This window comes from Erpetoichthys calabaricus, chromosome 10 (genome assembly GCF_900747795.2).
Source record: "Erpetoichthys calabaricus chromosome 10, fErpCal1.3, whole genome shotgun sequence".
NCBI classification, from domain to species: domain Eukaryota; kingdom Metazoa; phylum Chordata; class Cladistia; order Polypteriformes; family Polypteridae; genus Erpetoichthys; species Erpetoichthys calabaricus.
In genome coordinates this window covers 55,716,026-55,734,947 of record NC_041403.2, presented here as the reverse complement: position 1 = coordinate 55,734,947, position 18,922 = coordinate 55,716,026, and the positions used below count along the sequence as shown (strand labels likewise).

General features: G+C 37.3%; 1 protein-coding gene across 11 annotated transcripts in view; it reads right to left on the bottom strand.

Moving 5' to 3' along the window:
* rnf220a (ring finger protein 220a) overlaps positions 1 to 18,922 on the bottom strand; it is a 349,766-nt gene that overhangs the window by 33,770 nt on the left and 297,074 nt on the right. For all 11 annotated transcript variants that reach the window (XM_051933135.1, XM_051933141.1, XM_028811270.2 and 8 more), the window contains 2 exons: positions 9,687 to 9,783; positions 9,144 to 9,230 (listed from right to left, as the gene is read on the bottom strand). In XM_051933135.1, coding sequence (XP_051789095.1) covers positions 9,144 to 9,230; positions 9,687 to 9,783 — 184 coding nt within the window. The remainder of the gene's footprint in view (positions 1 to 9,143; positions 9,231 to 9,686; positions 9,784 to 18,922) is intronic.

Here is an 18,922-nt window from a genome sequence, read left to right as displayed (position 1 = left end):
GGAGCCTGCTCAGCACCCGTCGCTCCGCCACAGATGTTAAACTGTCCAGCTCCATGCCTACAGTAGAGACTGCCTTCCTCACCAGTTTATCCAGGCGTGAGGCGTCCTTCTTTTTTATGCTGCCTCCCCAGCACACCACCGCGTAGAAGAGGGCATTTGCCACAACCGTCTGATAGAACATCAGCAGCATCTTATTGCAGATGTTGAAGGATGGCAGTCTTCTAAGGAAGTATAGCCGGCTCTGTCCTCTCTTGCACAGAGAATCAGTATTGGCAGTCCAGGCCAATTTATCATCCTGCTGCACTCCCAGGTATTTATAGGTCTGTACCCTCTGCACAAAGTCACCTCTGATAATCACGGGGTCCAGGAGGGGCCTGGGCCTCCTAAAATCCACCACCAGCTCCTTGGTTTTGCTGGTGTTCAGGTGTAAGTGGTTTGAGTCACACCATTTAACAAAGTCCTTGATGAGGTTCCTATACTCCTCCTCCTGCCCACTCCTGATGCAGCCCACGATAGCAGTATCGTCATCGAACTTTTGCATGTGGCAGGACTCTGAGTTATATTGGAAGTCTGATGTATATAGGCTGAACAGGACCGGAGAAAGTACAGTCCCCTGCGGCGTCCTGTGTTGCTGACCACAATGTCAGACCTGCAGTTCCTGAGATGCACATACTGAGGTCTGTTTGTAAGATAGTCCATGATTCATGCCACTATGTATGAATCTGCTCCCATCTCTGTCAGTTTGTCCCTAAGGAGCAGAGGTTGGATGGTGTTGAAGGCGCTAGAGAAGTCTAGAAACATAATTCTTACAGCACCACTGCCTCTGTCCAAGTGGGAGAGTGATCGGTGTAGCATATAGATGATGGCATCCTCCGCTCCCACCTTCTCTTGGTATGCAAACTGCAGAGGGTCAAGGGCGTGGCGTACCTGTGACCTCAAGTGAAGAAGCAGCAGCCGCTCCATGGTCTTCATCACATGTGACGTAAGAGCGTCAGTGCCGGAAGCAAAGCCTTGGCCAACCACAAGCGTTACGTGGCGGGTAAACATCAAAATATTAGATTGTGATCAGACCTCTGCATGCAATACTCCGATCTACACCCTGTCAAGTATGCAGAAGTGTTTACACTTTATGAGCTCCCATTAGGATGAGACCAGTGTTGTGTACTCTTTGCATTATTTGGCAGGTACCATATAGCATGTTTATGATCTGTTTCTCGCAACTGAAAAGGTGTGACGGATGTCTGCTGACCACCCAACAACCATACCTGTCACCTGGTAGGTAACCTCCCAAATATCAGATAGTGATATATATATATATTTATATATATATATATATATATATATATATATTTATATATATATATACATATATATATATATATATATACATATATATATATATATTTATATATATATATATATATATATATATATATATATATATATATATATATATATATATATATATATATATTTATATATTTATATATATATATATTTATATATTTATATATATATATATATATATATTTATATATATATATATATATATATTTATATATATATATATATATATATATTTATATATTTATATATATATATATATATATATATATATATATATATATATATATATATATATATATATATATATATATATATACACACACACACACACACATATATACATATATATACACACACACACACACACACACACACACACACACATATATACAGTGGGTACGGAAAGTATTCAGACCCCCTTCAATTTTTCACTCTTTTTCATATTGCAGCCATTTGCTAAAATCATTTAAATTATTTTTTTCCCTCATTAATGTACACACAGCACCCCATATTGACAGACAAAAAAAAGAATTTTTGAAATAATTGCAGATTTATTAAAAAAGAAAAACTGAAATATTACATGGTCCTAAGTATTCAGACCCTTTGCTCAGTATTTAGTAGAAGCACCCTTTTGAGCTAATACAGCCATGAGTCTTCTTGGGAAAGATGCAACAAGTTTTTCACACCTGGATTTGGGGATCCTCTGCCATTCCTCCTTGCAGATCCTCTCCAGTTCTGTCAGTTTGGATGGTAAACATTGGTGGACAGCCATTTTTAGGTCTCTCCAGAGATGCTCAATTGGGTTTAAGTCAGGGCTCTGGCTGGGCCATTCAAGAACAGTCACAGAGTTGTTGTGAAGCCACTCCTTCGTTATTTTAGCTGTGTGCTTAGGGTCATTGTCTTGTTGGAAGGTAAACCTTCGGCCCAGTCTGAGGTCCTTAGCACTCTGGAGAAGGTTTTTGTCCAGGATATCCCTGTACTTGGCCGCATTCATCTTTCCCTCGATTGCAACCAGTCGTCCTGTCCCTGCAGCTGAAAAACACCCCCACAGCATGATGCTGCCACCGCCATGCTTCACTGTGGGGACTGTATCGGACAAGTGATGAGCAGTGCCTGGTTGTCTCCACACATACCGCTTAGAATTAAGGCCAAAAAATTCTATCTTGGTCTCATCAGACCAGAGAATCTTATTTCTCACCATCTCAGAGTACTTCAGGTGTCTTTTAGCAAACTCCATGCGGGCTGTCATGTGTCTTGCACTGAGGTATGTATGTATATATATATATATATATATATATATATATATATATATACATATACAGAAAATCACATTGTCTGATCTTTGAAGAATTTATTTGCAAATTATGGTGGAAAAAAAGTACTTGGTCAATAACAAAAGTTCATCTCAATACTTTGTTATATACCCTTTGTTGGCAATGACAGAGGTCAAACGTTTTCTGTAAGTCTTCACAAGGTTTTCACACACTGTTGCTGGTATTTTAGCCCATTCCTCCATGCAGATCTCCTCTAGAGCAGTGATGTTTTGGGGCTGTCGCTGGGCAACACGGACTTTCAACTCCCTTCAAAGATTTTCTATGGGGTTGAGATCTGGAGACTGGCTAGGCCACTCCAGGACCTTGAAATGCGTCTTACGAAGCCACTCCTTCATTACCCGGGCGGTGTGTTTGGGATCATTGTCATGCTGAAAGACCCAGCCACGTTTCATCTTCAATGCCCTTGCTGATGGAAGGAGGTTTTCACTCAAAATCTGACGATACATGGCATCATTCATTCTTTCCTTTACACGGATCAGTCGTCCTGGTCCCTTTGCAGAAAAACAGACCCAAAGCATGATGTTTCCACCCCCATGCTTTACAGTAGGTATGGTGTTCTTTGGATGCAACTCAGCATTCTTTCTCCTCCAAACACGACGAGTAGAGTTTTTTTCATCTGACCATATGACATTCTCCCAATCCACTTCTGGATAATCCAGATGCTCTCTAGCAAACTTCAGACGGGCCTGCACATGTACTGGCTTAAGCAGGGGGACACGTCTGGCACTGCAGGATTTGAGTCCCTGGCGGCGTAGTGTGTTACTGATGGTAGCCTTTGTTACTTTGGTCCCAGCTCTCTGCAGGTCATTCACTAGGTCCCCCCGTGTGGTTCTGGGATTTTTGCTCACCGTTCTTGTGATCATTTTGACCCTACGGGGTGAGATCTTGCATGGAGCCCCAGCCCGAGAGAGATTATCAGTGGTCTTGTATGTCTTCCATTTTCTAATAATTGCTCCCACAGTTGATTTCTTCACACCAAGCTGCTTACCTATTGCAGATTCAGTCTTCCCTGCCTGGTGCAGGTCTACAATTTTGTTTCTGGTGTCCTCTGACAGCTCTTTGGTCTTGGCCATAGTGGAGTTTGGAATGTCACTGTTTGAGGTTGTGGACAGGTGTCTTTTATATTGATAACGAGTTCAAACAGGTGCCATTAATACAGGTAACGAGTGGAGGACAGAGGAGCCTCTTACAGAAGAAGTTACAGGTCTGTGAGAGCCAGAAATCTTGCTTGTTTGTAGGTGACCAAATACTTATTTTCCACCATAATTTGCAAATAAATTCTTTAAAAATCAGACAATGTGATTTTCTGGATTTTTTTTCTCATTTTGTCTCTCATAGTTGAGGTATACCTATGATGAAAATTACAGGCCTCTGTCATCTTTTTAAGTGGGAGGACTTGCACAATTGGTGCCTGACTAAATACTTTTTTGCCCAATGTATAAATATACATATACATATATTATATATATATATATATATATATATATATATATATATATATATATATATATATATATATAGTAATCCCTCCTCCATCGCGGGGGTTGCGTTCCAGAGCCACCCGCGAAATAAGAAAATCCGCGAAGTAGAAACCATATGTTTATATGGTTATTTTTATATTGTCATGCTTGGGTCACAGATTTGCGCAGAAACACAGGAGGTTGTAGAGAGACAGGAACGTTATTCAAACACTGCAAACAAACATTTGTCTCTTTTTCAAAAGTTTAAACTGTGCTCCATGACAAGACAGAGATGACAGTTCTGTCTCACAATTAAAAGAATGCAAACATATCTTCCTCTTTAAAGGAAACAGAGAGGAAAGCAAACAAATCAATAGGGCTGTTTGGCTTTTAAGTATGCGAAGCACCGCCGGTACAAAGCTGTTGAAGACGGCAGCTCACACCCCCTCCATCAGGAGCAGGGAGGGAGAGAGAGAGACAGAGACAGAGAGAGACAGAGAAAAACAAAGTCAAAAATCAATACGTGCCCTTTGAGCTTTTAACTCTTTTAGGGCTAATTTTTTTTTTGTTTCTTTTCTCCCAGGGCTGAATATTTTTCCAAAAACTAACATTTTTTAAAAAAGAACACAAAGCAATTGTTTAACATATCAAATCAACAAAAAATATTTACTTTTGACAAATGTTACTGTCTTGCATGTTGTATGAGCCTGCATACTCTATGATTTCACATACATATCACATACATTTTACACAGCAAAGTCTGATCTCGCTCAAAGCAGCCAATTTCAGTCATTGCCACATTGCACTCCTTACAATATGTGTTGCTTTGGTGCCTATTTTTCAATTGTCTGTTGCTGCATTTTCTAACATATATTGTTAGTGTGTACTGTAGAGAGACAAGTCACCCATTTGCCATCGTGCCATGCCACTGCCACCAAGTTTTCTGCCTGCATGAAAACCGTATTGTCACCTCTTTTCATCTTCTGAAACTTTATGAACTTTATGTATGGCATTATAGCCTGGCTCACCCCATGGGATTTGCTTCTGTTTATTACAAAAGTGAATAAAACTTTGCAGCAGCACGTACCTAAGCCACCAGGGGACAAAACACGTTTGGACCAATGCTCCCTGAAGTTATATCACCAGTTCTGTCCCATCTCTATTTGTAATGCCACAGCGCGCTTCATCTCGTCTTTCGTTGTGGGTTTCCACTTTGAATAACGAGAATGCGATGCAAACGCAGCCCGCGATTCAAAAAAAATCTCTGCCTACCTGTTTGTCTCGTCTGACAGTAGCTGAAAAGCAGCATCAGGAGAGAGCAGCCTGAAGTACAGCAGCTGGTGATCTGTCGTGTCCAAAAGCAAGCCATGCCGTCTTGTAAACTCCGGTAGCCATATCGGCTCTCAACGGATCAATGTATGTGTATTTATCCCATGCGAACCTTGCCGTAGATGCATCGGCTGCGCAAAGGCACTCAACTGGCAGCAGATCCGCTCGCGCGGCATCGGCTGGTGTCTGATCAGCTGATGCCTGCTTCTAACTCTCTTGCTCGATCTCCTGATCACTGCCAATAAAGTCCGATTCTGAAAAATCAAGAGTCCGACTCCACGGTAATGCGCAAAACATAGTCTGCTGAGTGTTTTCTTTTCTGCACTTGCTTCGCTGCCTTTTCACATGTCGGTGCCATCTTGCCTTTGTTTACATTTCGCAACTCACGCACACGCAATGTTTATTTGCCGAGTCAACGAGTCTAGCATTCCTCCAAGCACAGAGGGAATGCCTGTGACGTGACAGTGAGATTTGTCGCCATTAACAGCTGATTGTCGCCCTTTATCCCTGGATGTCGACTTTTGTCGACATTCGCCTTCAACCCCTCCTGTCGACAAAAGTCGACATCCGCCCTAAAAGAGTTAAGTATACGAAGCACCGTGCAGCATGTCGCTTCACGAAGCAGCTGCACACAGAAGGTAGCAACGTGAAGATAATCTTTCAGCATTTTTAGACGAGCGTCCGTATCGTCTAGGTGTGCGAACAGCCCCCCTGCTCACACCCCCTACGTCAGGATCAGAGAAAGTCAGCACAAGAGAGAGAGAGAAAGTAAGTTAGGTAGCTTCTCAGCCATCTTCCAATAGCGTCCCTTGTATGAAATCAACTGGGCAAACCAACTGAGGAAGCATGTACCAGAAATTAAAAGACCCATTGTCCTCAGAAATCCGCGAACCAGCAAAAAATCCGCAATATATATTTAAATATGCTTACATATAAAATCCGCGATACAGTGAAGCCGCGAAAGGTGAAGCGCGATATAGCAAGGGATCACTGTATATATATATATATATATATATATATATATATACACACACACATATAAACATATACATATATATACATATAAACATATACATATATATACACACACAAACATATACATATATATACACACATAAACATATACATATATATACATATACATACATATATATATATATACACACACATACATACATACATATATAGATACATATATGGATACATATATATATATATGTACACATATATACATACATACATACATTAGATATGTGTAATCTCAGTTAAACAAGTACATATACATATACAAACATATACATATACATATACATACATACATATATATACATATACACATATACATATAAAATCTTAATCTTGCACAGAAAAAACAGGGTGAAATCAAGCTGCTAATTGAAGTAAATTTATTGAGGAAAAAAAATCCCTCATCAAAGAATAATTATTTTTAACAAAATCATGTTTGGCACCTCTAGAATGTATTTTGAATAAAGTGTAAATGAATCATTTATTTCAATTATTTTGGACTTTAAGTTAATCAGTATGTACAAACTTTCAAGCATTAGTCCATGACTTCCTGTTTCAATGGGGAATACATATGAGGTGGCACGGAGGCCAAATTCCGTTATTCATTCATCAATATGGGAAAGACAAGAGAACACACAATTCAAATGAGAGAAAAGTGCATCAGGGAATGACTTTAAAAATTGCTGAATATGCCCAAATCTACTGTTAGGGCAATAATTAAAAACTTCAAATAAAATGGAATTGTTACTAGCTTGCCTGGAAGAGGACCCAGGTTTATTTTGCCCCCTTGTAAAGTGAGCAAGATGGTAAGATAGTAAAGATGGAAAAGAATTATCATGGAAAAATGTACCACCTTGGGGTACCAAGTATCTAAAACTACAACCAGACACCATCTCCATGTCAACAGATTATATGGAAGGCATGCCACGTAAAAAGCCTTTCCTGTCATTTAACCACAAACGTAAGCACCTTAACTTTGCTAAATGCTGCTGGAACTTTGCTTGGAGCCGTGTCCTATGGTTAGATAAAACAAAAACTGTGCTTTTTGGCAACAAACATTCAAGGTGGGTTTGGCATAAAAAGAAGGGTGGCTATACTAAAAAGAATGTGATCCCCACTGTCAAGTATGGTGGATATTCTGTGATGTTGTAGGGCTATTTTTTCCTCCAGAGGCCTTGGGAACCTTGTTAGGGTACATAGAATCATGAACTCCATGAAATACCGGGAGATTTTAAATATAAATCTGGCTGCCTCTGCCAAAAAAATAGAACTTCATTTGATCTTCCAGCAGGACAATGATCCAAAATATATGCCCAAATCTACACAAAAATGGTTAAAGGAACACAAAATCAAGGTTTTGCAGTGGCCATCTCAGTCCCCTTATTTAAACCCAACTGAAAACCTGTGCAGTCAGCTGAATTACAGTGTACAAGAGAAGACCTAGGGCCCTGGATGATAGAGAGAGATTCACTAAAGAGGAATGGTCCCAGATTCCCTGTTCTGTATTCAAACTTGTGTTGCTATTTTATTGGAAAAGGGAGGTTGCACAAAGTATTAAATACAGGGATGCCAGTAATTGAGGCACATGTATTTTTTGTTTTAAATAATAATTTCTTGATGAGAAATATTTTTTTCTCAGACTAAAATTTACTTCAGTTAAAGGTTGGATTTCTCTCATTTTTTTCAGTGTGAGATTAAGGTGATTCACTAAAAAGCAATTTTTTAATTACCTTTTTTTTTTACTCATCTTTACTGGGGTTCCAATAATTGTGGAGGCGATTATATATCGCACTGCGCATAGTTTTAGACAGAACAGTGCTAAGATCTTTTAGAATGCAATTTATAAGACACAGCTTCATGCTTTCTGTTGATCAGTTTTACAGTCTTTTGGGATGAAGAATTAGAAAATGTAGCCAGCTGACACTTTGACATATCTCTTCTATTCAAATTGCAGTACTCCATATGTTTTAATGTTTCAATTTTTGAAAAAGGCCTGAAATCCACTTATCCTTTTTCTACCCGAGCTACTACAAATCATGCTTGAAGGGACTGCTTTTAAATGTTAAACTTATTTCAATTAAACACAACTTTTTAAAAGACTTTGTGTTTGCTAGATAGTGGATGTTTTAATAAACCATACGTCTATATTTGTGGTGTCAAATAGATCATTTTTAAAACTAACCACAAAAATTGATCACTCTAAATTTCTAACTGCTTATGATGACTTTATTCAAAATGTATTTAAAATATTTAAGAGGCATAAACCACACATTTTCTATACTACCTTTGAATCGTGCTGAAGACCATTAATCCTTCACATTTATGCAAGAAAAGAGAAACAGTATAGTAAACTTGTTCACTGCCTTTCCAGTTGTTTAACTGAGATGACACATATCTAATTTGTTCATGAAGTTGTTCAAATTAGTACCTTTTATGAAATGTAATGACATTGTGACAGTGACAAAGCAGAATCATACACTATACTTTGAACAGATTTACCCGAAACAATTTAAAATAGTGCTAGACTTTCTATTAAGAAAATGACCCCAAATAAAGATATGGTTTTTATAAAATAATACTCTATTTTACTTTTAAATAAAAATAGTACCATTTAAATGTATTTAATAGTATTCTTTCAAGTGCTTACTTTAAAACTGCACCACGCAATGCTTCTCTTTCCTTAGCTTCACCGGGCTCCTCCCCAGAACAAGGTATGATATCTGCTTCAGTGTACCTAAAGACAAAACTGGGTTAAGGAAACAAAACTATTAAGTTAAAAACTATGACTGAATTCTGAAAACCACTAGGTTCTGGTCAAACATTTTGTTCCTCAGAAAAAAATCTTTAACACTCTAGATTAAAGCTGAACCAAACAAAAAACACACACACAACTGTACTCTGGTGACTCCTAAACCCTATTCTTCTTGGCAATTTGCAATACTGAAATCATTCATGAAATGATAAATGATGTGTAAAAAGGCAGAATCAATATAGCTATGGTATAAACTCTAAAGGAGATGAATGCTTATTTAAATTAAAAATCCTATAGCAATAAATACATGCAATGAAATAATGTTACTCGCATAATGCAAAGTGAATGTGAACTCATACTAAATAACAATCAAATAAATCTATTACTGGCACAGTAACAGAGTAAGCAAAACACATAATAGCAAGGTTTAAAGGATACTGTGCCTTCCCATATTCCAAAGTATCATCTCCATCCACATCTAGATCTGCATCACTATCATGGTTCTCTTTACTGCTGCATGTTACAAACCCAGAACCTGCAAAAAAAAAAAAAAAAAAAGCAAGGAAGCATAAGACAGATATGACTTTACGCTCTAAAAATAAGTAGATAAAACCTGGTAAATTAAAACACATGAAACCAACATTGAAAATAGGCAAAAAGGTACATTTCATACAACAATGATCGCCCTCTAAAGCAAAGAACCACTTCAGATTTATCTTACCAAAAAATACCTCACAAGACATAAAACCAACAAACCAAACAGTCAACTAAGATGCAACAGCTATCTAGTGTAGGAAAAACAAAAGTAATAGGCTGGATCCCAATTCTGTCAGCAAGCCATCACACAATGTGACATGTAATTCCAGGCTGGCTCTTGAATGACACCTCTATAAACTTGGTGATGAGCAGGGAGACAAACTCCCCATTCAATCTAAGAGCACCTTTCAGCTTTAGTTAAGGACTTTGCTTCTAACACCTCATAGGTGTTGGGCAAACATTACGACTTATACTGGCAAAAGCAAGATGCAGACAAGTAGACAATAAGCTAAAGAATCAACTTAAATTCTACGAAAGAAGAGGAAAAAAATTTACAGTACATGTGTTTGTGTGCATCTAATAGGTGCTAATTTAAATTCTCAAAAAAAAAGACAAAATCAAAGCCCACAAATTCATTCAATCAATTTTCTAAACTTTACTTATTCTAATACAGTTTCACAGATACTAACACAAAATCAATTTATCAGTTTTATTACATAGAAAAATGATGGATTATATACTGTATGCCTTTCAACTTACAGTGGGTTTAAAAACTATTTCTGAGTGATGTGTTAGTTTCATGACATTACAAGAAAGCTACACTCCAACATAATATATTTGGAATTAGGGTCTGCACCTCTTTTCTTGCCCTGTATTGTCTGTCATGCATTCTCAATAGGTGGATGAAACCTGCATTTTAATCATGCTAAAATTTCATTAGGTGCAGAAGTTACCATAAACAATCAATCATTCAAAAAGTTCCAAGAAGAGTAATGAATGTTTTACAACAACAAAACAAATGCACTACACACTGAAAAAATAAGTTTTTCCAACATGGAGCTGGTCATCAAAGTGCTATACACCCTTTAAAATACTTAACATTACATACAGGGATTGGGGTTCAAGTGGGGATAAGAAAAAAATCAGTACTAAGTTGAACAGAAATAAGTAGGCTCTAATTACTGTTTTTTGCCATTCAATGATGCTTCCTCATCCAATTTACAACCTGCTTAAGTGAAATTTCGGGAAGTGGGAAGGTAGAATCTATCCAGGAAGCACAAGGAACAAACGAGCCAACCGTGTACAGGGAACTACTTCATCACAAGACTAACTTTTTCCATACTGATCCAGTTTAGAGATGTAAAAATAACATAGCAGCCCACTTTTACAAGAAGAAAGAAAAATCATAGAAAAACTGAGAAAACCCTACATAAACAAGGTATACTGTAACTTAAAAATGCCTATATCTTAACTCAGACTAAAGGATCAGTGAAGTAGCATTCGACACTATACCATTATGCCTCTCCTTGATTCTGATTTGGGAAAATTTGTGCATACACAGTTTTTTTTGCTTTTAAGATTGCAATACCAGACTTTTGTATTGAGCTGCAAGTAGCACGTCTCTAGCCATGCATGCAAGGGAAGCTACAGTCAACTTCTTGTCAGTAATACCTCCACCCCAAAATTTATACTAACAATTCACAAGGAAAAAACCACATTTACAGAATGATTTTTAGTAATGAAATGATTTTTTTCCTTGTCCCATTAATTGTATTTCCAACTACTGGAAAAGAGCAGAGTTGCACAAGTTTCTAGGTATGCATTTGCTAAGTTAGAGACAGACTTTACTTGTCATATAATCAGGATGAAAGCGAGTGAAATTAAGCACTAATTATACATTTTGGACGTGGGAAGAAAACTAAAGAATCTGAACAAAAAAACCCAATTGCATCACCATGCCATTCAGGACTTAATATATTTCTGCAAAAACACTTTTACAGATACATAACTGGAATAGTTCAGACAGTTAAATGCCTAAAGGTTTTAGACAAGAAATGTTTAATTCTGGATTAACAACTGACAGGATGTAGTGGCATAGTAAAAATAGTTTAAGTGATTTAAAAATCAACTTAACAGATATTATATCATTTAAACTCTGATTTAAGGGTGAAAACAAGCTGTGTATTGCAATTAGCCTGCATATAAGATTAAATAAAAAGAAAAAGAGAGTAAACCACTTTATAAGAAGAAAAAATGTGTCACATATTTTAGGCAAATATTGTGCACTCATCCATCCATTCATATCAAAATCCTCCTAATCTGCAAACCTGCCAATTAGAAAAAGGAAAATCAAAAGTCTTAAAGAAATTCTGAATATGAAAAAAAACAATGAAGGGTCCAATAGCTAAGCAACTAATGAGCCTAATAACAATAAACCTTACAAAGTAATAAAATGTATTACTTATATAGTTAAAAACATTCTTGTAATAATGACTTTTTATCCACCTGCTTTAGAAATTAAAGTGTAAATGATTTGGGGTCCTCTCCTTTCATTTTAGTTAACCTGTCAAATCTGAACTACTTTCTATTCTATTTACAATTCTATTGTAGTACTCTAGGTCAAAATCCCTTAAGTCTCTTAAACACCAAGATGAAATAATCATAAGAAAAAACTGGCCAAAAAAATAGAATTGGTAAACTTCAAACTTGATTCTTTTCAATATACTTAACTCATAACCAGACTCCATTCACAGTGGTGTTCCTTAGCAAATAGTGAACACGAAGGGAATTTATATAGGGGCAATGACCCTGTACAGACAGCCCTAGACATTAAGGATTAGACAGAGGTTGGCAAAAGGTCAAGGAACACTTTGGGATAAACTGCTAAATGAGGCTTAAATGTAATTATTTTGTGTAAATGTGGAAGTGCAAATGAAAAAGAAAAATACATTTTCACCACTAATAGTAGATGGCACAAGCAGCTTTTGAGGGCTGTGAGCAGAAAGAAAATCACTGTTAATTTAATCAATTGATCAGCATATCGATTGGAGAGTCAGAGCTGATAGTTAACCATGCATAGCAAACCCACAGATGTGAGACCGCAGCAAAGAAGCCATTGATTTCTGTGAGCTGCCAGTCAACAGCACTACCTGAATGAAAATGAAATGGTGGGGGAAGGGAAATGGAGACTGGAATAGAGAGAAAGGCGAACAGAGAGTAGAAAAAAAAAAGTCTCAGTTTAGGTAAGGAAGAATTTGTGTTCTTGGCAGCTTGGGAGTAAGTTAAATTAGTTACAGATGCAATCACAGCATCTTGTGTAAACTCTATTGATTGGACAGCTGCCAGGCCTGCCGCCTTGATGATCAGCCAATCAATTGGCTTGCAATGTCACCTGCCACTTTCCTGAACAGTTGACAACGCAATTATCCGATGCGGAGGCAGGGAGTTGGCGTGTGTCAAATGCAGTTAGATGCTCATGGAAGGCTACTCAATAAAGTCTGATAACGTACAGGTTAGCGCAGTAGATACAGGAAAGACAGATGTACTCACTCTAAAAACGAAAGCTATTTTAGGAGCCCAATGTAATGAAGAAGGATTTTACTACCTGCAAGGGGGTTTTAGCAAAGTTAACAGAATGCCTCTGTTACTCTACCTTTGCTATGCAAATTACCACAAAGAGTTGTCTTTTTAGCACTTAGGTAAAACTGACACATTGTCGAAGTTGTTAATGATAATATGAATGAACTTCTGGTTCATCTGGGACAGATGGACTATAGATGAAATTTAAAATATGTGATATAAAACATTTTTGGGGTAATGCTTTACAAAAAATATAATTTATTTTGTTCATGTCATTGTCATTTAAATTTGTAATAAACTTTAAAAGTATACAACTATGGATTCCAATACTTTGTAAAAAAAAATTGTAGATTTTTTAAAAAACTGTTTTGTGTTTGGCGATAACAAAGAAAGGTAGCACTTGTTTGTATCTATGCATTGCTTTTAATGGAAAAATACTATATAAAAGAAATTGCTTATAAATTACTCAAAAACCTCATATTTTTCTATAAACTGAGCAAAAGTAGATTGCAAGGTTTACTTGGAGTGATTCACCATGCCAAGCTGAACTTGCAAATCATGTACTTTATAGTCCAGCACTATAGCCAATAATTCACACTGCTTAGCCAAAATAAATTGTGGTTAAACTGCAACACATTTCTGACAGGAAATGTTTTCATACAGAAAGAACATCTAAATTAAAAGTGCAATGCTTAATGCTAATTTCCAACAGTATATATTGCTTAACATAGCTTTGAATCTGTAAAGTTTACAGTCAAAAAAGGTATTTTGCTTTCAAGAAGTATTCTGGTCATTTGTCATACACTGACTAACAGAAATAAAAATATTTATTTTATTAATTAAAAAAAAAACTGAAAAGACAAGTCAGAAGAAATCACAAATTTTTACACTAGCTACTCAAAAAATATTTTATCAGCCAGTCTAAAATGCTGTAGAATCATTGAATGTTGCCATTATTGTAAGTATTCATAAAATACTGGTACATAATTTAATGTATATTTAATTTTATTTTTTAAAGATTATGGTAAAGTCCCCAGAAAACTTTGAACATCTTAATCTATACTTCTGATGCACTATAAAATCACTTTCTTAGTTATACACACTTGCAACTCATGTAACAAAATCAAGATAACATTTAAGCAGCACAAGTTTACTGCCATATTATAAGAAAAATAATGACTGTGCTAAATTCAGGGAAAGAAAATAGGAATTAAGCAGGGCCCTAAGATCAAATACAACATTGCTTATTATTAAGAAAATGTACTCAATATGAAGACTGGAAACAGCTAAAACAATTTTCAAAATCTTTGGGGGGGGGGGGGGGATCACAAGATTTACACTATTTTTTCTGTAACCCCAAACACCCGACCCCCCCCCCCCAAACGAAACGCCTGTGTATATCCTTCAGAAGTTGTCTGGCTAGCTTTCCTGATCAACCGTTATCACTCCTTTTAACCAGTCTTGGCAGGCAATCTAATCTCCCCTGAAAAGGTCACCGCCACTTTAACTGCCTTTCAATCACATTATGCACGCTGCTGCACGCGCACACAGTCTGCTGGCCCTGCAGCGCAAGCCCAGCTACCTCATTCTATCAGCCAAGACTGGATCAATACACTCATGACAGTCACCCTCCAAAATACATACATACGCTCATACACACCCAGGCATTCATTAGCCCAAGGTTGATACGGGATATGGATCGATTTTCAGATGAAACAACACAACAGAAAAAGTGAGTTCAGAAGAGCTTTTGAGAATGAAAAATAATTTTCCAGAAAAAAAGAATTTCAAAAATTCAAGTAAAGCAATTTCCTACTGTTGCTGTACCTAATCTACTTAGCCACATCTGCCAAGGTCAAAGAACCTCAAGGCTAAATCAGGATGGTATTTGAACATTCATTCTAGTTATAAAAATCAAGAAAAAGAACAACTTTGAAGTGACTTTACAAAGACAGCCTTCAAAAGGTTCCTACTACCATTATTACTGTTTCACCACCTTCTTCCAAAGCTATAGCTTCCAGATCTAACAGAGCTTTGGCTCCCATCATCAATAGTACACTAACAGACTGCCATTGAAAGAAAGCTCACTTCTTTTTTTCTGGGAGATAAGCCATTTAAACATGAGAAGACTACACTTCTGAGGCTGTAACTGATCTGATTCGATTTACTTTACCCTACCAGTTAAAGGAATGTCTGGTCTCTTACCTTTTATTTTCAAACAAGGGTAGTGGATGATAGAAAAGGTGAAACTTTTATCTAAGGAAAGCAGTTTGGTTTAAAGTATCTCACACTTCCAAGAATAACAAAAGTGTCTTGAAAAGGTCTATTTCATACTAGGTGTATCTGAATTATGTAGTTTTCTTAGACTAAATCTAAAATCCATTGCTCTACAAGTTATATTAAAGTCCCTGTGTTCTAAAATGGTGGAATGCATTGTATCATATAACACAGAATAATCAGTTTTTAAAGACATAAAAATCTTCATTACAACTACTAATTACATTCCATCTGTGATATTAACAATATTCATAAACAGAAAATTTAACTTTGGTGTCTTCAAATGTAGGTTATATTTGCAGATAAGCTGACTAAAACTAATAGGTTAAAAACAGGTTTATTAAACTGTAAAGATGTTCTTTTTCTTTTGGCTTGAATGAATCTCGAACCAGTAGCCTTTTCTGATTCACCATATGGAATTCTCCTGTATCCTCCTTAAACGGTCTACTCTTTATGCTGTCCTTATTCAGTCAATATCTTCCCTGGAAATTCATTTTAAACTGAGGTAAGATAAGGATCATAATGCAAGGATAATTCCAAACTTGAAGAAACATATATGCATACAGAATAAACTTGCCTTATTATCCAGCTAGAATTAAAACTTGCATCAGCTGCACTGCATAACAGAGTTTGTGAGGCACTCTTGGCACTGACGAAGCTGCCATCGCAAAGCAGGACTGTTCAATGTCTAGTGCACATTATAGTGCTGTGAAAATTTTTTTTTTTTTTTGCATACAGTGATCCCTCGCTATATCGTGCTTCGCCTTTCGTGGCTTCACTCTATCGCGGATTTTATATGTAAGCATATTTAAATATATATCGCGGATTTTTTGCTGGTTCGCGGAATTCTGAGGACAATAGGTCTTTTAATTTCTGGTACATGCTTCCTCAGTTGGTTTGCCCAGTTGATTTCATACAAGGGACGCTATTGGCAGATGGCTGAGAAGCTACCCAACTTACTTTCTCTCTCTCGCGCTGACTTTCTCTGATCCTGATGTAGGGGGTGTGAGCAGGGGGGCTGTTCGCACACCTAGACGATACGGACGCTCGTCTAAAAATGCTGAAAGATTATCTTCACGTTGCTACCTTCTGTGTGCAGCTGCTTCGTGAAGCGACATGCTGCACGGTGCTTCGCATACTTAAAAGCTCAAAGGGCACGTATTGATTTTTGACTTTGTTTTTCTCTGTCTCGGTCTCTCTCTCTCTCTCTGCTCCTGACGGAGGGGGTGTGAGCTGCCGCCTTCAACAGCTTTGTACCGGCAGTGCTTCGCATACTTAAAAGCCAAACAGCCCTATTGATTTGTTTCCTCTCTGTTTCCTTTGAAGAGGAAGATATGTTTGCATTCTTTTAATTGTGAGACAGAACTGTCATCTCTGTCTTGTCATGGAGCACAGTTTATACTTTTGAAAAAGAGACAAATGTTTGTTTGCAGTGTTTGAGTAACGTTCCTGTCTCTCTACAACCTCCTGTGTTTCTGCGCAAATCTGTGACCCAAGCATGACAATATAAAAATAACCATATAAACATATGGTTTCTACTTCGCGAATTTTCTTATTTCGCGGGTGGCTCTGGAACGCAACCCCCGCGATGGAGGAGGGATTACTGTAATTTGTATAATGAATCAACACAGACTTTTACACATACATTACAGAAAAGGAACCCGAGTGAACACAGAAGTTTTTAAATCGTTACACTCTATCTATACTAATAAAAGACAAAGCCCTCACTGACTGACTGACTGACTCATCACTAATTCTCCAACTTCCCATGTAGGTGGAAGGCTGAAATTTGGCAGGCTCATTCATTACAGCTTACTTACAAAAGTTAGGCAGGTTTCATTTCAAAATTCTACGCGTAATGGTCATAACTGGCACCTCTTTTTTGTCCATATACTGTGATGGAGTGCACTTCGATGGCCGTGGGAGGCGGACTTGCGTATCGCGTCATCACGCCACCCACGTAATCACTTGAACTGACTGTGAACAAAGTACGTACAAAACAAGGAAGAGCCTCAAAGAGCGCTGATGAAAACATTCATTACACAATTCAGAAGGCAGCGAAACAATAAGAAGCGAGCGAGTGACGCATACAAGCATATTCATAAGTGCAGCTACAACCGTAAGTTTAAATTAAGTTTATAGAAACGCTCCCGCTACCGTTTGCAATACCATATTCGCGACATACAAGTTTAATGAGAAGACATGAGGGCACCGTATAAACCTAAAGTTTAAATTAAGTTCATAGACCTACAAAATGTTGCCATTGATTTGAGGCAAGATTGCTTTTCTCCTGTACAACTATACGTTGCATTCTTAACAGTAAGCTTGCACAGCTTGGTCATATTACAACCGGAGTGCTGAACTGACAACGTGGTATACAAACAGAACTATAACAATCGTCAAAAAAGAAAAAAAAAAACAGCGGTGAACCCGTGGATTAAATAAAAAGGCGGCTTCCTTGGCGAAGCAAGGAAAAAGGAAGACCTTATATGGCATTCGTTTATAAAACAGCGGAAAAGCAGTGTTGAGGCTGCTTCACAAAAAAACAGCAGAGCGCCTTATATGAGCAGGCAGTCAGCTAAAGAAGGGAATCAATAAATAACTATAATCTTTAATAAACGACCAAAAAATAGCGGAGAATCCGCGGACTACATAAAGCAAATGGGTACCTGAACAGAACAGTGAGTCTCAAACAGCTACACAATAACTATAACAATCGTTATAAGCGAACAATAAAAGAATACAGAACCGCTAAGCTAGGAGAAAGGACAGCCTTATATGGCGTTCGTTTATGAAACAGCGAAGAGGCTGTGTAAAGGCAGCTTAACAAAAACACAAATCCTTAACAAATTGTTATGGGTATATTTTCCCTCAATTTAAAAAGGTTTTCTTTTCTTCTTAATAAAAATTTAAAAGCAGTACTTCACCGCTGCGAAGCGCAGGGATTTGGATATATATAGAGATATATATACAGTGGTGTGAAAAACTATTTGCCCCCTTCCTGATTTCTTATTCTTTTGCATGTTTGTCACACAAAATGTTTCTGATCATCAAACACATTTAACCATTAGTCAAATATAACACAAGTAAACACAAAATGCAGTTTTTAAATGATGGTTTTTATTATTTAGGGAAAAAAAAATCCAAACCTACATGGCCATGTGTGAAAAAGTAATTGCCCCCTTGTTAAAAAATAACCTAACTGTGGTGTATCACACCCGAGTGCAATTTCCGTAGCCATCCCCAGGCCTGATTACTGCCACACCTGTTTCAATCAAGAA